At 48.4% G+C, this 23,668-nt stretch overlaps 1 protein-coding gene and 1 non-coding gene across 2 annotated transcripts in view; both read left to right on the forward strand.

Annotated features, from left to right (window-relative positions):
- The first annotated feature begins 2,017 nt into the window (after positions 1–2,017).
- On the forward strand, positions 2,018–2,090 carry TRNAV-CAC (transfer RNA valine (anticodon CAC)). The gene has a single exon. It is a non-coding gene; the product is annotated as a tRNA-Val (tRNA).
- A 3,345-nt stretch (positions 2,091–5,435) lies between these two features.
- SYNM (synemin) overlaps positions 5,436–23,668 on the forward strand; it is a 28,625-nt gene continuing 10,392 nt past the window's right edge. Inside the window, exons 1-2 of the mRNA XM_073304273.2 lie at positions 5,436–6,331; positions 15,905–16,029. Coding sequence (XP_073160374.1) covers positions 5,540–6,331; positions 15,905–16,029 — 917 coding nt within the window. The 5' untranslated portion in view covers positions 5,436–5,539. The remainder of the gene's footprint in view (positions 6,332–15,904; positions 16,030–23,668) is intronic.

Raw genomic sequence — 23,668 nt, forward strand, 5'->3', positions numbered from 1 at the left:
GGCACCTTAGAGACTAACAAATTTATTTGAGCATAAGCTTTCGTGAGCTACAGCTCAATTCATCGGATGCAACCGACTAACACAACTGCTACTGTGAAACCTGTCATTTTATATGGCTTTGTTAAAGAGTGCTTTTCTGCATCAAGACATAATCACACCCACATATTTTATAGTCCTCTTTAAGAGAACGCTGTGCAATTGTTTATGCTGTACAATCATGTACAATCATCTGCAAAACTATCTGTTTAATCTCATGGTTTTAGTGCATTTAAGGAAAACACAAATACCCTCTGCAGGAAAACAAGCTTGCCTGGAGAGTAAAGATCAATTTATGATGTATGCAGACGATTGAGTTAAGTTACCTGCTGTTCTATTCCAAACTCTGCTGCAGATTCATTGTATACCTCTGAGCCAGTTACTTAGGCTAAATATTTCAAAAGTGGCCTCTGATTTTGGGTGTCTCAGATTTCAGGCACCTGGCTTGGGACACCTGTGACCTGATGTTCAGAAATATTGAGCCCCCAAAACTTCAGCTGAAGTCAATGGGAGAGTGGTGGTTCAGCATATTTGGAAATGGTTGTCTACACCTGGGCACCTAAAATCCAGACACTCAGAATTAAGAGGCCACTTTGAAAATGTGGCCCTTAATCTCCTTGTTTCTTTAAAATGGGAATGTCTGATGAGGCTAATTTCAGTGATGTTTGAGAAGTGCACTGAGAACACTGCTTATATTCCCTCATTGGAATAAGGGGATAAAACCCATATCTGAAAAGACTTTTGAAATCCTGATGAGGAAGGCACTAAAGAAGCAGAGTCTACACCCACCCCATTACACATGAAAACCATTTTCTCCAGTGGTCTAAGCCACTTGTGTTACCTGGCACATTTCCTACAGCAAATAGAATTGCACTTCTTAATTAAGCATAAAATACAGTCTGTTGCCCACTTGTTCAGTAGGGCATTTACAAAAAATCTAAGGAAATCTCACAGCTGAACTAAAAATTGTTTTGCTGATTGTGATCAGCATTCCACTTAAACGGAAAAATGTGACATGCATCTGTGCTCTCCCCCCAAAAAGGGAAGCAGCTACACAAGCCAGGGAATTTACTTATTAGAACAAAGAATTGCAGTGACTGCTGGCTAGTGTAGGGTGGCAAGGTGCAGGGATATCCCTCCACACAACTCCCAGGCTGAAAGCTAGGGGAGGCAGGGAGAGGGGTCATTAAAACATAAAACACGAACTTCTTTCCTTTCCCCACCCAACCTGCTTCCTCCCCAGGCAGCATGCTCCCTCCTAGCCCGCAGAGTGCCCCCTCCACCATGCCCCCCTTCCCCCTCCATGCCCCCTGCTGCCCTGCCCCCCTCCGCCATGCCCCCCACACCCCCCTCCAGGCCCCCTGCTGCCCTTCCCCCTCCACCCTGGCCCCCACACCCCCCTCCATGCCCCCTGCTGCTCTTCCCCCTCTGCCATGCCCCCCACACCCCCCTCCATGCCCCCTGCTGCCCTTCCCCCTCCGCCATGCCCCCCACACCCCCCTCCAAGCCCCCTGCTGGCCCGGCCCCCTCTGCCATGCCCCCCACACCCCCTCCATGCCTCCTGCTGCCCTTCCCCCTCCACCCTGCCCCCCACACCCCCCTCCATGCTCCCTGCCGCCCTTCCCCCTCCACCCTGGCCCCCACACTCCCCTCCATGCCCTGCCCCCCTCTGCCATGCCCCCCACACCTCCCTCCATGCCCTGCCCCCTCAGCCATGCCCCCCACACCCCCCTCCATGCCCCCTGCCCCCTCCGCAGGCCCAGCCGGCGTCACGGGGGAAGGCGATAGCGCTCCCCCTACGGGCCTCTCAGACGCGCCCCGCCCCCGCTCTCCGCGCGCGCAGCGGGGTCCGGGCCGCGCCCATCAGGGGCGGCCGCTGAGCCTCCCCCGGGCGCCGGAGACCCCGCGCCGCTGCTCCCAGTGGCCACAGTCCGGCTTCCTCTCACTACAAAGGAGCCGGGCGGGGCCAGGCAGAGAGAGGGTTTCCGTAGTGTAGTGGTTATCACGTTCGCCTCACACGCGAAAGGTCCCCGGTTCGACCCCGGGCGGAAACATCGGGCAAGAATTTTGCTGCTTTCCTCGCGTTGCTTTTGTAAAGGGACAGAAGGAGGAGAGGATGTGTGCTATGGGAGGGCTAGTGCCTCTGCGTTTCACAGCCCCCCAGCCACTCTGTCTTTTCTCCTGCCTTCGTTTTCTTGCCCTTGCTCGCTAAAGAAACCGACACCAGAGGGCGATTGGTAATTGCAGGATGAAAGACACAGGAGGAAAACCTGGCTCAAAACTCCCCCTGATTGCAATGGGTTCAGGATTTCACCCCTAGGGTATATCCCTGCTTGAGAGGCTGGGGGTAGCGGTTTGTTTGAAGATAGAAGGTAAAAATCTCTAATTTAAAAAAAAAAAAAAAAAGGGGGGGGGGGTGGCTTAAAAACCAGAAAGAAATGCACCATTCATCTGACTTGGTGATTGACAAACTGTCTGTGTTGCGTTTCCCCAAGATGAAGGAAAAGGGGAAGCTGATCATTTCGTACAATCGCCTGGTGCGCAGCAGCACTGACTGGACAGTAAGGGCTTGATTAAGCAGCTGATATTTATTAAAATAATTGTCATTAAGATGTGCTTTGTTTTAGCTGGTATGCAAATGGGATAGGGCCGCCACAGCCCCAGAGTGAAGAGCTAAAAATGCAGGCGCCAGTCCTGCAACCTGCTCCAGGCAAGTGGACCCTTGAGCCCACATGAGACCCCATGGTCTGGGTTGGGTTGTGACTGTGTAGATCTCGTTTTAGGATTGGCACCTTTGAGAAGGAATTGCAGAAGGACAACTCCCTCCCCCCCAATAAAATTGAATATCTACATTATTACAGTAAGCCCTGCTTTTTCTGTCTAGTTATGTTAAAACTGCCAGGATCCAAACATTTCCCCAGTATTACAGGTGTATCCATTTCATTTAAATGCAACAGATGCGGTAATAAGAATGATCGATGCTGAAACAGAACTAAGGTGTAGCAGGGATTTGTGATATTACAGTTTGTGGGACCCACTGCAGGGAAACTACAACTGAGATTCAAAAAGCACATGGCCTTCCCTATTAGGGAAGGGGCTGACAGGGACATACAGAAGTTGCTTCTTACTGAAGTGGCAGACTGTGGATGGGGTTGTGAGTCCCCCCCCCTCATATTGCTGCTGGACCAGCTGTCACTGATTTCATTTAATTTTACAACTGACTTCAGTGGAAGCAGGATTGGGCCCCAGAAGCAGACTGAGCCATGGATTTCTAAGTGTGTCGCACCGCTTTGGAAAGGGTGAGACTCCAAGCAGCTGCTTGTCTCACTTGTGCTTAAGATCAGCCTCTTCACCTTCTTTGCTGGCAGACTCTGCATGTGCCTCTGCAGCCATGTTAAATGTCAGGAACTAGCACAAAGGTCTGGCCGCACCAAAGACTCTCGAGCAGAGGGTTTATTCTTATTCTATAAAAAAGTTGCTAAAGACTTTATCCCCAAAAGGAAGGGGAATAACTGGGACATCATCAAGATATGGGTAGCCTTCATTTGCAATTTATGGTTGTGTCCAGTCACTGCTAGAGGGAGATGAGACTTTTTCTGTGCTTAAATTATTTCACTACAGCCACTAGCGAGTGCAATTCTGATTGTGTCTGATGGTTTATGCTATTGTATTGCTGTTGTTTTGCAATTCAGATACTTAAGTATCGGGACTGGCTCTGGAGATACAGACCTTTTTGAGGTCACTAGTTTTGAAACCAGGCCAGGGCTGACACTACTGCATTTCAGTTATTGCCTTTGAAATGATCCTTTGATCATTTAAAAGTGTTCTGCCCCCATTTTACTGCCTGGTAGTTATAGACTGATTTATTTGCAAAATTCCTAGAAGGGAAGAAGTCACCAGAAAAGTCTTGCAGCTACAGACCAAGGAGCATGTCATAATCTCTTTAGCAAATGACCATACAAAGTATAGAAAAATCTAAAGAGGAGAGGTGGAAAAATATATTCACTAGGTATGGAAAGTTACTTAACATTCAGAGCCAGGGAACAAATAGTTCTGTGGTGTGGGGTCAAGAGAGACAAGGAGCTAGGTACCTAATTTCCTGCAGTATAATAATATTAATAAAATAATAATAAAGTATTAATATAGATAGAGCAAATCATTTCAAATACTGTCAATAAGAAAAGATACCAAGAAACTACTGGCATTGCATCTCACATCATCATTAAAGTACAATCCAGAAAGCTCATCTCTCCAGGTCCCCTCTTCCTGGCCAGTGCAGGATTGCTCCCTGCAGTATATTTGCTATGGTTTGTATTAAATGTCTCAGGTAACTGGGCGTAATAGAAATAAGAGATGGGAAAATCCTGTTAAACCACTGAAATCCATCCCCTTGTTAATGAAGGATGGTTTTCCTGATAGAGGTGTAGCAGATATTAAACTGGTACTATATTTTTAGACAAGGCCATGAAGAAGCAGCTACTATTAAGTAGCTAGGTTTACTTGGTCTTATCACAGCACAGAGGCCTGGACTTGATGGCTTCTTGAGGTCCTTGCCAGCCCTGCATTTCTATGATTAGTACATTTCAACTTCATTTTTACTTCTTACAAAGCAAAGCTGCAAAGCCTGAATTTGTTGACCTATTTTGGTCTAGGCCAAATCCTGACATCCTTACTCTCTGATTTTATTTAATGTTTACTCAGGCAAAAATGTATTTAGTGAGAACTAAGGACTGAGTGAGGACTAAGTAAGTGGGCAAGATTTGGCCCTGCTTGTTGGTGGGAGATGTGGAGGAGATGTGTTGCTGACTCAGCTCTTCAGGCTGCCTGGGTGGGCAACAGAGAAGTATCTCTGCCATCCTGGAAGAGGGTATAGGGCTGTGTGCAGTGGCAAATTAGCCACTGGGCCAATGGGGCCATGCCTAGGGCCCTTGGCCTATTGGGATGCCCCTGTGCACTGACCCTGCTCCCCAGCTGGAGCATTGGGTGGGCAGAGCAGGGCAAGCCCCTGCACTCTGACTCACTCCCCGGCAGGAGAGCGGGGCAAGGTCCTCCACCCCGACCCCATTTCCCCAGCAGGAGTGTGGTGGCTTGGTGTCCTACCAGGAGCCTTGCACTTGGATTCCAATGTATTCATTTCTCAGCTGCCCCACTGTATTTTGGGACCCTTCCCAAAGGGATCAGGGTTTTGCCCGATCAGCTCTTAACCCCACTTTACCCAGCTTTAAAAACAAATCAAAAGTGGGAACGGTGGGGAACAACACTTCTCTCCAAGCTGGACTGGGCCGGGCCGGGCCCGGTGGCTCCGGCAGGGGGCGTTGTTTTGCTGCCGCTCAGAGGAGCCGCCGATTGGCTCCCCAGCCCAGTGTGGGAGTCGCCGCTGTCCAGCCGTGAGTCCGACGCCGACCTAGGGCGGGGGCACAGCCGGGGCTATGAGCTGCCGCCCGCAGCCCGCAGCCCAGTGACACCGCTGCAGGGGCGAGCGCAGCCCCCGACGCCGGGCACGATGCTGCGCTACCGGGGGGAGGAGTGGGACGAGAAGACCCAGCTGCGGGAGCTCAACTCCCGGCTGCGGCTCTACGTGTCCCGGGTGCGGGAGCTGGAGCAGGAGAACCGGCTGCTGGCCCGGGAGGTGGCCGAGCGGCAGCAGCAGCAGCTGGCCGGGCTGCGGGGCCCCCAGCAGGAGGTGGCCGAGCTGCGGGGGCGCGTGGCCGAGCTGAGCCGGGCCAAGCGGGAAGCGGAGCTGGAGCGGGACGGGCTGCGGCAGGAGCTGGGGCAGCTGGAGCTCCTGGGCGCCGAGGTGCTGCAGCTGCGGCGCCGCCTGGCGCCCGAGCTGGCCGGGCAGCGGCCGCTGCTGGAGCGGCTGTGGGGCGAGTGCGCCGCCCTGGAGGAGCTGCTGCAGGGGCTGCGGGCCGAGCACGGCCGGCTGCTGGAGCGGCGGCGGCGGGAGGCGGGCGAGGTGCGGGCGCTGCGGCTGGACCTGGCCGCGCTGCCGCCGCCGCCGCCGGCGGGCGGGCTCAGCCTGGAGCAGCTGGAGGAGACCTACGAGCTGGTGCTGGGCCAGGCCTGCCGGGAGAGCCTGCTCCGCTACCAGGGCCAGCTCCGCGCGCTGCAGGAGCGGGAGGCGCGGCTGGGCCGGGAGAGCCTGGAGCAGCTGCGGGCCGAGGGCGCGCGGTGCCGCCTGCAGCTGGAGGAGCTGCAGCGCCGGGGCCAGCAGCTGGGCGGCCTGGGCCGGCGGCTGGAGGACGAGCTGCTGGCGCTGCAGGAGCTGCACGGCGCCGAGGCGGACGAGTACCAGGTGGGTGAGGGCTGCCCGGGCGCGGCGTGGGGGAGGAAGCGGGACGGGGCGCCCCGCTGGGCTCTGGCCCGGCCCGGCCCCGCGCACCGGGGGGGACACGGCCCAGCAGGGCTCCGGGGCGGGCGCGCTGCAAACCCCGACTCCGGCTGAAACGAGCCCTGCCGGTGGTCGGGGCCGCCCTGGCCGGTGCGTGTCCCAGCGCGGAGCTCCGCCGGGGCGTGGCGGGTGCTGCGCTGGGTCCTCCGCTGCCCCGGGAGGCAGATGAGCTGGACATCTCCCCTCGCCTCCGCGTCTGACTCCCCCGAAGGATTGTTCTCTTCTCTGGGATCTACGCGTGTCTCGGCTTCTCTTCCCGCTTCCTGCCTCTTCCCCACACCCTCTGGGGGCCCTCTCCCCTGTCCCAGAGTCTCTTTCCCCACCGCCTCTGGGGACCACTCTCCCTCCCTCCACAACTATCCCACCTTTCCTAGAGCATCCTTCCCTGCCTCCCCTTGCCCCCTCTCTTTCCCACTATCCCCCCTTTCCGAGAGTCCCCCCCTCCCCCAAACCCTGAGCTCCTCCCTTCCTTGGGTCCCAAATTTTGTGCCTTTTGCCTATGGCCGGATTTACACTTTACGCTGCCCTAGGCACAGCATCTTCAGCCCCCCCCCAGCTGACCTTCACCTTGCACCCAGTTTTAGAGAGGCAAGGCACCCCTAGAATGCTGGTGCCCCTAGGCACATGTCTAATTGGAAATCTGACCCTGCTTTCCTCTGGATTCCCTCTGGGGGTGTCTCCTCTCCCCTGCATCTGTCCTAATCTTTCGTCCTCTTTTTGCACCCCTTCCTAGGATCCTTCTTTCCCCCAGTCTTTCCTCTTGACTCTGTCAGCTCCCTCTGTCTGCCCCCCTTTCCTTTCCTGCCCACAGGAACTCTGCTCTCAGCCACCCCTGCTGTCTCCACACTGCAATGGCTTGTTGGCCCACGCTATAACCCTACTCCACCAGCTGCCTCCCTTCCCTGCCCATACATCCTTCCCTACCTCTGATCCCTCACCTGTGCTCCTGCTCCTGACACCCTTCCTGCCCTCTGCCTGAGCTTGCACTACCCTGGCTCCCTCTCTCCTACCCCATTTCCCATGCACCAGCTGCTTGCACCCAACTCCTTGGCTCCCTCCTATTGGGCACCTGCTCACACTCTGCCTTTCCCCAGCACCACCTCTTCTGGGGCTGTGGCTGTCCTCCGGTTGGGGGAGGAGGCAGCCAGCAAGGAGAGAAGCCTGTTGCATTAAAGGGCAGGCCTCGGAGGTGCCACTTCTGGCAGGATGGAGGGGCCACTTCTGGCAGGACAACACAAACTCAGATTCCCTTTCAAAACGTTGGGCAGTGTTAGGACCTCTGGCTGGGGAAGCTGTGAGAGTGAACAGGGAGGTGATGACTCTTAACACATCCTCTTCATGTGGGGTGTACTGCTCCCACATTGCCCTGAACAGGCACACTGAGCTGCAGAGTCGGTGTTGGGTGAGATCAAACCCAGCCAGCTAACCTGAGTCCCATTGCCAGCTCGCCATAAGCACACTGGGGAACGAAGCAAGCCCTGGGAATGGGTGAACTGAGCCGCAGGGTCATGGGATGCAGTGTTCGGGGGACAGGCCTACAGAGCTCTCTTTCCAGTACATGGCAGGCAGTGCTTAAAATGGTCAAAACATGAATGTGTGTGTGTGTGTGGGTGACTCACTTCTACCCGCCCCAACTCCCACCATCAATTCCGTCCCCTCCAGCCTCCCCTCTGCTCTTCCTGCAGCTCCTGTGGTTCTTCACCCCCCTTGGCCTGGTCGGAGCCAAGGGGGGTGGGAGGGCAGCTGCAGGAGGATCCTTTTCCCCACTTCAAGGCCTGGAGTACCAGGGAGGGGTGGGGTTGGGAGCTGCACTTCTCCACCCACTCCTCCTGTGAGGATCCTGTTAGGAGGGGAGAGAGTGCGGCCTACCGCCTGGAGTGGAAAGCTGGTGGGCCGGCCTATATTCCACCCTGGCCCTGAGGCCCGCCGGGGATATCAGTGGACGGCTCCTTCATGGGGCCGTGAGCACGGGTGTGTACTTGGCATGGTTCACCCCAATCCCGGACACCTGCCCCTTTTGTGGTGTGAGGGAAACCCTGGCGCACGTATACCTGGAGTGCACCAGGCTGCAGCCCCTATTCCGGCTCCTCACAAATATTTTGTTAAGCTTTTGGTTGCTCTTTTCCCCTCACCTCCTTATCTATGCACTCCCTATCCGTGGTCCACGAAGTCACGGGACCTCCTGGTCAACCTCCTCCTGGGCCCTGGCTAAAGTGGCCATCTATAAAACCAGGGTGAGGAGGTTGGCCGATGGAGTCTCCTGTGACTGTGGGGCCTATTTCCAATCCTCCGTCCGTTCACGTATCCGGGCAGAGTTCTTCTGGGCAGTGTCCACTGACTCCCTTGATGCCTTTGAGGAGCAGTGAGCACTGTACTGGGTTCTCTGCTTGGTGTCCCTGTCTGGTTCCCTTCGTTCGACCCTTTGACCGCACTCCTGTCCCTGTTGTTCATTAGTTGTCCCCCATAATTATTTGGTTTTCCAGGTCCTGTGGACCCCCCTCTTAGGCTGGGGGAGGATCCTTTAGCATACTTTAGCACCTCCTGGATCCCAATAAGGCCTGGAGTGGAAAGCAGCCAGACAGAGGTACTTTTCCCTAGGCAGAGCTGAAATGTGCACCCCTCAGTAACCGAAGGCTCGAGTTGTAGAAGTTTTATTTGATGGGTCTGCGACAGAGCGCACTTTAAAGCACTGATGCCAAGTATCTGGTGATGGGAGTTGGCCCTTGGAACAGGTGAAGTGAGTCCTGTCATTTTCCTGCCCACCACAGTCAGTGATGTCCTGCATTCCCCGCTTGCTAGAACAGTTCTCTACTCATGGTCTTGAGTTGGGAGGATTCAGACCCCAGTATGGTTAACTGAGCCCTCCATTTTTCTATAGCAGAAAGACTGGTTACCATGGTATTGATTGGGGTTGGGTTTTTTGGGGAGGGGGGTGAGGATGGAATGAGGCCTTAAATAGAGGTGTCTGCTATAGGTGTGGACATTAAAATGCCATTGTGTTTTACAATAGCAAATTGCCTCTGTACTTTTGGCCAAGATTGTACTTTTGGCCACTGTTCTGCAGTATGCCAGTTATAAAGCACCCCATGTGCATGGATAGATCAGCATATGCTGGGAAGTCAAAATATCAAAGGTTAGGGTTGGAGAAGACATATTAGATCATCCAGTCCATCAATCCACTATGCAGATCAGAAAACAGTTTTGCTCTCCATTTCCTCAGGGCAGCATTTCTTTTGTTCTTTATCTGACCTTTTATTAACACTCTGCTAGATCTCTTTGTCTGTCTGCAGCTCTCCTGTTAATGATCACATTGTGTGTAAGGGCATGTCTAGCATGGGAGATTATGGAGATATTGCACATTGTGAGGGGACTAGAGAGCGGTTGCTCTGTGTCTGGATTTTAAATTGCTAGCTTGTTTGCAAGTTGCTATGAACGGAGACTGATCAATTCAAAACAAAACACAGCAAACAGCAGAGCTTTTACACTTAACTTGAAATATTCTGGTCTTTGAGAGTTTAAGTCATTCTCCTTTTAAACATGCATTTAAATATTTTTCAAAGCAGTGTATGGAGATTTTTATCTGTGAATCTCTGATTTTAATAATAGTCCTGCAACTAAAACCAGGTGAAAGTGTAGAGAATAACAATGCTTTTATCAGGAGTTTCCTGTGGCTCAGTGTTTTGTTTTGATTTTGATAGGAGTAAAAATTATATAACCGTATATTTCTTCCACCTGAATATCATAAATTCCTTCATTCCTAAAAATAAATTATCTTTAGAGCCATGTTATAAACTGGTGACATTAGAAATTGATGATGGAAAACCTGATTGATCCTTAACAATAATGGGTCAAATTAAAACAGCACCATATTCCAAGAGTCATCCTCCGCCCCCCCCCCCCCCCCCACTTTTTATCATTTACAGCTCAGTACCAAAAGTTTTTCTCCTGCAGTTTCAAGAATGGCTACTTCTTTTCTGTAACTCAACCAGAAAAGATATTTTTGTACCAGTGTCATCTCCATATTAGGGTTGCCAATTTTGGTTGGACGTATTTCTGGAGGTGTCATCAAATGACAATCTTTAATTAAAGATTAATCTTTAATTCATGGAGACTCCAGGACAATCCTGGAGGGCTGACAACCCTACTCCATATATGTTTACATTTTGCTGAGGATTAGTGGGGAAAGGTGACTGTAGGTATTCCGGAGAGTGAGTCAACTTTAAAAATTTTACAGGATTGGCAGCACCAAAGAGAAACAGGTTAAAAATGCCAGTTAATAGAAAAATCAAAATTACCATGTGGCTGCTAGCTGTGCTGTTGTACTCAGGATGAAATGTTATTTTGTAAATTAAAATTGGCCCAGTTTGAGGTGTTTTAAACAATATCTTACTGTTACCTTAAAATGAGTTATGATAAGCAACCCAAACTGCTTTAGCCCCCAAAATGAAAACGCATTAGCTGACATAGTTGCACATACACCTAGATTATATCGAAGCATCTGTAAAAATGGCCTCATGAGGGTCCATGTGTATTGCCTCTCAGTGATACCATGGGAGGGTGGACTTACCGCTGGCATGCCACCTTATGGCTGGGCATGGTGTAGTAGGCTTTGCTTTCCTGCCGAAGCGGCTCTGCCCTGCAGTGGTCTGCCTTTTCTCATAGCTCGGCCCTCCATCCAGGCCATTTACTGCCCCCAACCCTGCACCGCTAGGTGCCAGGGGGGTCCAACAAATGGAAGTCCAGTGTCCTTACATCAGATCTTCAGCCTCCAGCTTTGGGCCCCGTGGTCCTTAAATTCTGTCATCTCAGGACTTTAAGGAGTCCTTACCCCTTATATCAGGGGCTTCATGCCACCTTCCCCTGGCCCTTCCTCTCCTCTGGGTTCCAGCTCAGGGACACGGTAGTGAGCAGGCAAGCACTGTCTATTCAGACCTGCTCCCTGCTAACTCCCTGGGCTTTTTCTTCCCTCAGCAGGCATTTGCCACAGCCTGTTCCTGGGCCCAATGTATACCTGTATTCTTATCAGCCTTCACAACCTGTCTTCCCAGGCTGCACCATGTCTCAACATTCATCCTTCTTGCAGGGCAGGGGCTTGCAGGGCTCCCCCCGGCGTCCCCTAACAAATCCCAAATGAAAATGTAAACAAACCATTTTTGCACTCCTCACAATTGAACTTTAATCCTTCTTAGCTTTCCCCTCTGCTCTTCTTCTCAGTTCAACATCTCCTTGGGCTTTCTCCCCAGAGGTCCAGATCCTGCCATTTATCACGGACCACCACTAGCATCCACCCCACTGGCATCTCCTGGCCAGTTGCTGGAGTTCTCTGCTCAGAAGGAGGAACCCAGGGCCAACTCTTTCCTTGGGCTTTTTCCCTCTACTCCCCTCGAGTCCTTCCTTGGCTCAGCAGGTGTTTTCCTGCTTTCTGTCCACCACTGTACTGCTGAGAAGGGGACTGTGTAGAATTCTTTCACACTCTCCCCACTGGCTTATCTGGGCTTCTTCCCATCTATGCTTCATCTTTAATGGGGCTGCCCCGCCCTGTAGTTGCCACCCAGGTGCTCTAATTGAACTCTCCAGCTTCAAGAAAAGGAGTACTTGTGGCACCTTAGAGACTAACCAATTTATTTGAGCATGAGCTTTCGTGAGCTACAGCTCACTTCATCGGATGCATACCGTGGAAACTGCAGTTTCCACGGTATGCATCCGATGAAGTGAGCTGTAGCTCACGAAAGCTCATGCTCAAATAATTTGGTTAGTCTCTAAGGTGCCACAAGTACTCCTTTTCTTTTTGCGAATACAGACTAACACGGCTGTTACTCTGAAACCTCTTCAGCTTCAGATAACCCTTTCAGTGCCAGTGTGGGGATTTACGCTCCGTCATCTGTATCATGTTAAACTGCCCGGTTAACAATTGAAGATTTTTCTAGTGATCAACTATGCAAACTCAACCTGGTTTTTTCAAGGCAGGACGTGGGGAAAAGGTGATCTCTCATTCATATCTGTAATGAAAAAATATAAAATGGGGGAAAGCAAACATTTTAGGTTTTCTACTCTTGCTCAATTTTTCCTGACATAATTTCTTGTACAGGAGAGAATATACTTAGTTAAGCTTTTGAAGTCATGTCTAAAAACCAGTTATTGGTTGCTTGTTTGTTTAAAAGTGATGTCACTCACAGATGTGTACTTTTTTTTTTTTTTAATATGAGCGATTATGGTAGGCATTTCCTCTACAGCTGTTGTAAGCAAGGGGATTTATTAATATTTTCCATATATTATCCACTCTTTCTGTGTGGCCATCCTTGTCTCCTCCAGGGCTCCCTATCCTCTGTAAAGCTTTCAGTGCTGATAGACTATTCTGCAAATAAATTTTATTACCTAACTGGACTGGCCAAGCACTAGGACAAATCCTGCATTGGGCCTGGTGGGCCAATGGATCGCTCAGAAGGACTCTCAGGTTTCTGTGGCCCTAATAGCATGCTGTGACGATATTTATGGGGAAAATCCCATTGACTTCAATGGCAGATTCACATATAGTGCGATAGCAGGAGAGGGCCCTATATTTTTAGAATGCAGAAAAGACCCTGGCTTTCATCCTGCTCCACTGAAGCCAACTGGACATTTGCCACCAACTTCACTAGGCTTAGGACTGCCTCCTGTATCTGTTCCATGGTGCTGTGAGCTCCAAAGGAGAGGAAAACAGCCTCTTGTTGAATTAACATTTAACACAAATCTGTTACACTGAATTCCTGTACCAATTTCCAGCCAGCCAAGGGCTGGGTGTCCTCTTTTTCTTTTTCTCCCATTAAGCTGCTAAGTGGCCGTGGAGTTTGTAAAAGATGCCAGACCAAGAGTGCTGGAGACTAAAGTCCTTTCTTTATTCGCAGAACAAGTACAGTTTGGGCAGCACGAGTGCAGTCTTTCTCCCACTGCCCTGCTAATGTTTCTCATCCCTGACTAGAAGGAACCACCTTAAGGGGTGTGAGAATTAGTCGCCTTCAGTGCTTGAGTGGAGTCCAGTGACTTTTCCTCTTCTCTTTACATAACAGAGCGGTGACCTTCCAAGACATGGGTGCTACTTCTTTACCAACAATACCAGGAAAGACCTTTGAGATTGTTAGAGTGAACCAAGTTAGCTCAGCATGTATAAAGGCCAAAAAAACATAAGGCAATTTAAGGATTATTTTTTGGGACTAATGTAATAACTACCCTTCCTTAAGGCTTGGTCTACACTAGAGCTTACTTCAGTATAATTTATGTAGCTCAAAGGCGTGAATAATCCACATCCCTTTGTGACGTAAATTACACTGACATTGGTGTGGACAGGGTTATGTCAGTGGGAGAGCTACCGCCTCTGGTGGAGGTGGATTTGTTATGCCCATGGGAGAGCTCTCTTCCATCAGCACAGAGCGTCTTCACCAGACGCACTACAATGGTGCAGCTGCAGCAGTTCTAGTGCAGAGTAGCCCTCAGTTTAACACGCAAATGTTCCAGCTGTCGTGCTCTGCAGTCTCAGGTGGCCATGCATTATAATCGTCATAACTGATAGGGAAGGATGTAATTCCATCAAGGAATACCAGTGACAGAAGATCTGTTTCTCTCCAGAATATGTAATGATGTCCTTGGCTATTTGCTTTTGGTACAGTTCATGGCTAGCTGTTCTTCTGACCCCCTCTGTGAATTGGTCTCAAGGGATCCTCTCTGTGGCTTTAGGCCTCTAGTCCTCCTCTCCCTGGGGTGGAAGCTTGCAATTCTCCCACTCTTAGAGCTTGGCATGAGGCTAGAGTCCCTTGCATATCAACCATGATTCTGCTAAATCATGACGGCCTGATGGGATTCGAGCCCTGAAATTCTTCCCTTTGGGATCTGTGACCAATATGTGAATACAGGGAGATTAAACAGCCTTTTCAAAACAAAGTATTGTTTAATTTCAACAGAAGGAATGCAGCCTCAAAAGAGGAAAGGGGTATTAATACAACAAAGACTCTACTGTTTGACCTAAAATTTAGGTAAGCTCATCTTATCCAGACACCCCAACTTCTAGAGCTTGGGGGACAGTGTGCACCCCTTTGGATTACCATATTTCAGGTTCCCCAAAAGAGGATACCGCCGCAGTTTGGGGATGAGCTGGAGGGGGAGTACAGTTAGGGATGCTGGAGTGACTACCTGCAGCGGGGGAATGGACCAATCAGCTGCGGATGCAGGGGAGGGACTAGTCAGGAAGCAGACCAATCTGGGCTCTTTCTGAGCGGCAATGTCTGTTCTGCAAAAATCCTGGACATTGCCTGTTATTTGAAAAATCCACCCAGACAGAGGACGGAGCCTCTACAAGGGTTGCCATTTTTATCCTCCTGAAAGTCCCTTGTCTGTTCCAGGCCTCCTGAACCTGGCCAAAGAAGTTTATGCACCCTACCCTGGCGGGTGGGGGCAGGATAAACTTCACAGCAGTTACTCCCTTGTCTTTTAACTATTGGTAAATGGGAGACTATCTGAGATTTTTGTCTGCTTTCCTGTCTATATGCTGTCTGCTCCTGGTGGAATTAATGCTTTTATAATTGCTACAGTCCCCCTTTGTGGACAGTCACCAGACTGCTGATTGGACCCAAGCCTTTGGATCACACATGCTTCCAAGCCCACTAGGTCTGGGCAGTGTCCAGGCACTGTCTCTTGGTCTGGCCTCTCATGTACACTTGCAGGGTGCAGACCCCCTGTCTGGAACCCCTCGATGGGAAGATGGGACTCTAGCTACCCTGAGCCCCAAGACCTATGCTCATCCTCAGTGAGCATTCAGAATGCTGCTCAGTTAAACTCCTCAACATGAAAATGAGTGACCACTGGCCTATTCCCAGAGGCCAGAACTGTACCTGGAACCATCACCCATAGGTCCAAACATCCCCAGACATTGGAATCTCAAACTCATGACTTGGGTCCACACATCTGTGGTCTCCTGAAAGGTTAACAGACAGTTGCAACCAAGTCGGATTCTATTCAGGTTGTCATGTTGCATCAATCACCATTGTATTTGAGCATTTCAGATGTGTTTAAATGGAAAGGGGTGTGTGTGTTTATTCCAGTGTTGAATCTGGCTTTTAATGTGCCACATACCAAATTTATAATAGGGTGCTTTTTGCTTGCCTGCATAAATGGTGACCTGTGTGTGTGTGTGGAGGGTGGGGGGGGGCAGCTAGATGGGATTTTGTTTAAATATTTGAAAACAATTTAGCCAGATGTAACTGACACATCCTAGCATGAATAATCTATTCCAGTAATAGTATCTCATGAACCATATGCCAGTGAAGTCTGAGAGTAGGTTTATTTATTTTTTTCTGTAAAGCTGAGCAGGGGCTAGTGCATGTTGCTTTAATACTTTTTAAGATTTTTATCTTCGTGTTTGTAGTAAAACTGGAAAGTTATTATAAGCACAAGTGTGAAAGTGTAAAGTCAAATTCTTCAAAACTAATAGGAAGTATTTCTGTTTAGAGGATAATTGACGCCCTAGAAGACGAAAAGCAATTCCTGACTATGTCCATCATGGATTACCTAAAGGACTACAATGAACTAATGCAGGTGAAAGTGGGACTCAGCCTTGAAGTTGAAACTTACAGGTAAGGATTATAACTGCAATGGGTAGTACCGTCAGGGGATGTTTTAAATTACTCATTACAACTCAGACCTGTGAACTACACTGGCCTTTTCCATCTTTAGGGTATAATAGTGCATCAGCTTTTTAAAAGGAAGATACTTGCCCGTAAACTCTTCAGATTTCTTCTCCTCCCAGTGCACATGCATAATTCCCATTAGAGTGGGGTCTCTGGACTTCTGGGTTCAGTGCTCGGCTCGCTATTGGCTAACTGTGTGATCTGGGTCAAGTAACTTAACTTCCCTATACCTGAGTTCTCTCATCTGTGTAAAGGAGAAATAATACCTATGTTGCAGGAGTGTTGAGGCTTAATATTTGTAAAGTCCTTTAATACCTTCAGATAGAAGATCATGTAAAAGTGTAAAATTATTGTAACTATTATTGTTCTTTATTAATAATGTTAATAGGTATTACTCATGTGCAGACTGCAGACAGAGATTAGCACTTAAGTACAGCCATTTTAACTAACAGTAATTATGTCTACAGTCTATGGAACAGCATGTTACTGAAGCCATATAATCCTCTGAATCCTGGAATTCTAAAAGCTTGCTACTTATTTTGCAGTAAAGTTCTTGGTGCTAAAGGAGCATGCTTGATTACTGTGATGCTAAAAACCAAGTGAATGTAATTGTTCTTACCATATTTGAATTTATGCAAGTACTAGCTGAAGGCTCAGCGTCTGTCGGATTGTAACTGATAAGTCATAAGGCAGTGTGGATCTTCCAGCTGGCAAGTCACAGTGCCAGCATTCAGTGTTCAGATTGTTCCAGGGTTTGGGTGTGCTGCTGCGTACTGTACCTTTTTTGGTCTCTACCACTCTCATTTAAGCAGCGATGTTCTTAGCGGAAAGGCATTGTTTCAAATACAAGTTCTGTTTTTGCCAGAGAAGGAAATGGAATAAAGAAGTTAACAGAAAACTCAGTTTTCTAAACCAGTGATACTCAAACTGAGGGTTGGGAGTTGCAAGTGGCTCTTTTAATGTCTCTTGTGGCTCTTTGTAGCCTGTGATATTAAAACATGGTGTGATTTAATTATTAACCAATCTAAGTTATTAACCATTCAGAATGCTTTTACTATGTTGTTTTAACTAATTGTAGAATACATGGTCAGTAATTGTGGTGTAAGAATAATATATATATATAGTAAATGAAACAATGAATTCATACTACTGTGGCTCTTTTGAGTAATGTTGAGTGTTAATTTGGCTCCTGAACCACAGAGGTCTGAGTATCACTGTTTTAAACTTTACTTTCCACCATCCTGGCCTTTGCTAAGGAAACACATGCTCAGGCTAAGTCTGAGAAGTAAACAGCCATTCTGCTAATAATTCCTCTTTACCTGTGAATCTTTCTAGTCAGTCACTAGTTGAGCAATTGAAAAGCCAGAGCAATTTTGAAATCTCAAGATCATAAGTTGTTAATTGACACATGACACATATTGGTTCAGAAGGGGAAAAAAAGTTGATGGATAGCAGACAGATAAAATTTTTATGATAAAGGTTTTGAGCTTTTCCACTATTAACGCTTTATTTTCGATAAAGTTGGCAGATGAAACTTATTCTTTACAATTTGTATTGATTTTTAAATTCACAAGACAACAATTCTTATTGAGTGAATGAAATAACCTGCAAAAGTTTAACATGTCTGACTGCTATCTTATCTTTATGAATCCATAGATTTGTTTATATTGTGTATTAATGTTTGACACACAGAGAATGTATAGTTACAACATTGCTTGACAAGTATTGCTACTACTGTCCTTAAATATTGTGTAATGTTGTTGTGAACTATTAAGCAGCTGAGTTTGTCCAGAAAGTGGTGGGTGAAGTGATCCATACATGTTTGTTAATTCAGAGACAGTTATTTAGTAGAAAGAGCACAGAAGTTAACTGTTACTAAAAAGACATGGAACTCTTGAGATCTAATCCCAGCTCTAACACCAACTTCATCTGTTGCTTTGGGTTAGTCATCTAATCTTTCTGCCTCAATTTATGCGTCTGCTAAATGGGGTAGTAAATACCTTTGTCTCGGTACAAAAGGCTCAGAGGTGCTGTGACCATTAATATTCACACAGTGGTGTGCATGATGCTGCCCAGACAGCTAGGTGCTCTGACACATGCTTAATTAGTAAGTGAACAGGCAGTGTTGCAGCTCTGTAAAAGTCAGCTGCGAACTCATTAAATCTTGGAGCCTCTCTAGAAGTCATATCACGATTACCTATAGTGTTGGCGGTTTGTGTATGGATTCGCGGTCCTCAGGGAGTGGGAAACTGCTTGGCATTGCCTGGAATGTTTTTGTTGTCCATTGAGGTTGCTGCCTTAGCCTACAGAGACTTGTGAAATGTTCTTTAATAGCTTGTGATTCTCTGTGCCTCTGTTGGTCACCATCTCTGTCTTGCCAGGACCAGACTTCAGCATTTAAACTTACAACTTCCTGTTGAAAGAAACAGTGTTTGGTTGAGGTCAGAGATATGGGACTTCCAGTTTATCGAAAAGCAGTTCTGTCTTATCACTGTAAAGAAAGTTCCTTTAAAATCTCAGGAAGGGAAAAAATTACTTTTTGGATACTCCATGTTTCACACAAACAAAACCACCACCCTTCACTGGGGATTTAATTCCCGCCAGCCCAGTGGATGATCTTTCTTCACTCCACTGAAGAAGGAAGATAACTTGGTTCCACCAAACCAACTGTTGCATAAGACTGCTCTGGACTCCTGGTCTTCTGTTATTATTAAACCAGTTCCTGTAGTAATCCTCTGTACCTGTGATAACCAGGGTATGTGATGTCAGCTTCTTCTCATTCTCATAGAGGAAATCAGCTCCTATCCTTCATTTAGGTACATCAAGGTCCAAAGGCCCCTGTAAAGACCCATGCTTGTCATTCTGAGGTTTCTATTATGAAGTTTCAGTGATTGCTGTGAGACATTCTGTCCTGTGGCATCATGGATTAAGCACATGGTGTTTGGTTTACTTCCTTCTCCTTCGTCCCACACAGCCCAGAGTGTCAGTGTGTCTCCCACTCTGTATTTTTTTTGCTTTCTTTTACAACTCCTAGAGCTAGTGTTCCTAAGTAAGCATGAGAGAGTATTTCCACTGGAGCTAGTCATGGCCACTCCTGAATTGGCTGGCCAAAAGGGTCATGTTGCAAGGAACTCCCTTCCCCAGGAACCAAACATACTTCCTTCCTAATGTTGCCAATCCTTCCTGCTTTTATGAATGGGACCAGTTCTGGAAATGGCAGCGGCCATTCCCATTCTTTACCTGTAAAGGCTGAAATAAATATTTTTCTAGTGTTGCACCACATGGTTCCGTGCTGCTGAGATCCTACAAAAGCCAAAATAGATTAGACTGTGTAATAGTCTCCAAAGGGAAGTGGTGGAAGACACATTGCTTGATACTTAAAAGTAGATTGAACAAAATATTGGAAGACCGACTGTTGGGAACCATCTTGCACTGGGCAGTGGAGCATTGTCGCAGCATCATCTTGCTTGGATCCTCATCAGGTGCCCCGTGTCTCAGTTTCACTTCACAGTCTCCCTCTGGTTGGTAGGATTGTTTGGTGACTCAGGAGTTTTGAGCCTTCAGCCAAAGGAAAAGTCCTCCACTTCCAGGGCAAATGGAAGGACAACTAAATAGTGAACAAGCCTTTTGCCATCATGGGTCATAGCCCTCTGCCTAGGGTCTGCATTATCATCACATGGCCCCCTTCAGTTGCCAGGAGCTCCTTCTCTCCTTACAGTGGGGGCTGACCAGTCTCTACTTCAGAGCTCTGTAGCCCTTCTGCCCTCCACCAGCTTTGTTCCTGGATGACAGCCTGTCACCGCCATATCCAGGTCTCACCCAGTCCTCTCTCTGTTCCAGGCTCAGAGACCCAATACACTGAAGCAGCTACTTGCTACCAAGTCCAGTCTACCCTGCTTCTTCGTTTCCAGGGCCACTTCCTACTTCAGCCAGACCGCCTTCCTGGTCCCATCTCAGGAGCACTCCACCAACCTCTTCCAGATTCATTTCCCTGGTTCCCCCTCTGCAAGGAACCACTGCCAGTTATTTATGTTACCACCAAACATGTTGCTCCTGCCAGCTCCCTCATTTACCGAGAGTGTTCTGCCTCATATATATCCAAGCAGGCCTGGCAAGCACTCAGTCACCTGCTCTTCTTCACATGATCCCTGTCCTCCAATCCCATGATTTAGGAGGAAAACCAGGCTAAGTGGAACTAAGCCTGAACTCTCTTTAAAGGGCTTACTCAACCTGTGACAGGCCCGGTGTATGTCAGTGGTTCTCAACCATTTCCAGATAATCACCCCTTGTTATAACAGAAAAATGTCCCCATTCCCCACAGCCTGGGAGTTTCAGGACCCCCTCCCATCTAGCACTGAAGAAAGGGAGAGTGGCCAGGACCTCCTGGACCTGATTGCAACCCACCCCTCTCTGGGGTTCTTGATCCCCTAGTTGAGACCCCTTGGAAGAAATGACCGAAGAGGTCTTTTTTATACATGACTGATTTTTGTGGTAAGACTTGTGCTGCAGATCATCACAAATTGTGCACATCTTATTATTTTCGGTATCTTCTCCCTCCTGTCCCACCCCACTTGTGTGTCTCATCCACCTGTTCTCTCTTGTCTTTTAGACTGTAAGATCCTTGGGGCAGAACCTGTCATGTTCTTTGTGCTTTTACAGCCCCGAGCACGGAGGTGGGCAAACTATGGCCCGCAGGCCTCGTCTGGCCCACAGAACCCTCCTGCTCGGCCCCTGAGCTCCTGGCCCAGGAGGCTAGCCCTTGGCCCCTCCTCTGCTGTTCCCCCTCCCCCACAGCCTCAGCTCACTGTGCCACCGGCACAATGCTCTGGGCAGTAGCAGAGCTGCGGCCTGACCCGGTACTCTGTGCTGCGTGGGTGGCGTGGCTGGCTCCATCGACTGCCTGTCCCGGCACTCTAGGCAGTGCAGTTAGGAGGCAGGGAGCGGGGGGGATGGATAGAGGGCAGGGGAGTTCGGGGTGGTGATCAGGGTGCGGGGGTGTGGGTTGGGTCGGTCAGAGGGCGGGGAACGGGGGTTGAATGGGAGCAGGGGTCCCAGGGGGGGCAGTCAGGAAGGAGGGGTGGCAGTCAGGAAGGAGGGGGGGGTTAGATGGGGCAGGGGTTCCGGGGGCGGTCAGAAGACAAGGAGAAGCGGTGGTTGGATGGGGCAGGGGTCCTAGGGGGGCAGTCAGGAATGAGAAGAAGGGTTGGATGGGGCGGGGGATCCAGGGGCGGTCAGGGAGCAGGTGGATGGGGCAGGAGTCCCGGGGGGCCGTCAGGGGACGGGAGGGTTGGATGGGGCAGGAGTCCTGGGGAGGCCGTCAGGGGTCGAGAAGCAGGGAGGCTCGGACAGGGGCCGGGCTACGCCTGGCTGTTCGGGGAGGCACAGCCTCCCCTAACCGGTCCTCCATACCATTTCGGAAACACGATGTGGCCCTCAGGCCAAAAAGTTTGCCTGCCCAAGCACAATGGAATCCCAACCTGGTTAGCCTCTCGGTGCTAACACACAATAAATGTTAAATACTGACGTAATAACCAAGGGGATGAGTTGAAGATTCAGTATTAATTTCCTGACTCTTTTGGTAATAATTTTTCTTAGGCATACTGTTATGTTAGTGGAGTGGGTTTCTACATTCAGGGTGTGACTTCAAGGAAGTATCTGCACAATTACTTTATAAGGGAGGATTTCTTGGAGGAGCATTTTTCATTGTTTGTATTATGGTAGTACATAGAGGTCCCAGCTGAGATTAGGAGCCCAACCTTCTAGGAACTGTACAAACACATAGTAAGAGATGGTCTTTGTCCCAAACAGCTTACCGTCTAAATAGATAAGAGGAACAAAGGGTAGGGAGAGGAAACTGAAGAATCGAGAGGTGAAGTTACTTGTTTGAGATTACACAGCAGATTGTTGGCAGAGCCAGGAATAGAAGCCAGAGTTCCTGATTCTCAGGCTTGTGCTGTATCCACTAGACTATGCTGTTCCTTACTAATTTACTATCTTAAAGTGTAAAAATGATTTTAATATTTGCATTGCATTAAAGTCAGTGAAAATCTATCATGAGCCAAGTCCCATAGAAATACTGAGTCACAGTCCAGTTTTGCTGGGGTTTTTCTCTTTGTTTTCCCATAATAGCATGTTGTCAGTAATAATGTTTTCAGATCCAGCTTGTCTCTGTGTGCTGTTGCCATTTGCCATATACAGTGTACTTCTTGGAACTTATTTTTAGTGACTTCATACGTTGCTCCAGCAACTGAACAACTGTTGTTTTAACAGCAGCCAAAAATCCCTAGTCATACTATCCACATTCTTAATTTCCATCGTCACAATTGCTACTTTCAGTGCCTGCACGGTCAGATCTTTCAGACTTTTCTGTAGCACTGGAAGCACCATCCATAGTGCCTAATGAGGAGCAATTTTCTTTGCACTTACAGGCTAGAAGAGATCCGATTAGGAAAAACTAGTCACGACCTTTCCCCTAGTGTAAACGCAGGGTAACACCTTTCATTTTGATTTAACTGGTTGAGCTTGACCTGGGCCTCCTCTCTAGAGCTGAATTTGACTAGTTTAAGTATGTTAACCCGTGTCTACACTAGGGAAAAGTTTGTGGTTAGCAACCACATGTTAACAAACCCTGACCAAACCTTGCCCTTTTCTTAATCTGTACAAATACATGGATGCAAAGAAAACCTTACAAAGGGAACTGTCAACTGATGTAGTGTTGTCCTCCTGAATGTGCAGAAAGGCAGAGGTGTAAAATGTCCCATTCATCTCAGGTAGTTAAGTCTGAAACCTAAAGATGATATTTTAAATGTAAAAATTATCTATTTCACTGCTGATTATTTTAGCAGAAACAGCCAGCTAATGTGTTTATGAAACTTTCTTCCACTCCCTCCAGGAGTTCAGAGCCTCGGCTATCAAGAACTTCCAGCTTCAGCCCAACAACTTCTATGATGTAGTTACAGCTTATCAGTGCAAAACATTTGGCATTTCCAAAATGGAATGAGGGGGCAGTATAACATAATATTTAATCCTGCCTTGAGTGCAGGGGACTGGACTAGATGACCTCTCGAGGTCCCTTCCAGTACTGTGATGCTCTGAACATGAATAAAACAGAATATCAGAAACAGAAGGGTTACTGTACTGTGATTACATTGTTCAATTTGATATTTAAATAAAGCTACCACAGAATTTCAAGTCTGCTGCACAAGAGTCCTGCAGAGTTTAGGTCTAACTTTTGGGGAGGCATATAATTGGGGGAAACGGGCATCAGTTAATAAAGAACAGAAAGAGGAACTTATTTCACAGCAGTATAGGAGTCTTTTGGCAGTGCAGGGGAAGAAACTGCAGCCTTGGAATGACAGAGGAAAAATCTGCACATAGATGGTTGTAGGATTTACTCGAAATTTTCCTGTCCATATTTATTTGGCCTCCATTTCTAAAAATTCTAGTAGCACACAAGATGCAGCCTTACTGCATGCATTTTGTAGATGATAGATTGGCAGAGAGAGAAGTTTTCTGGTTTTTTTTTTTTTTTCATCTGCAATTTCTATGCTGATTCTAGAGGGTACCTTTAGGGCCCTGTGAGCAT

This window comes from Lepidochelys kempii, chromosome 10 (genome assembly GCF_965140285.1).
Source record: "Lepidochelys kempii isolate rLepKem1 chromosome 10, rLepKem1.hap1, whole genome shotgun sequence".
NCBI classification, from domain to species: Eukaryota; Metazoa; Chordata; order Testudines; family Cheloniidae; genus Lepidochelys; species Lepidochelys kempii.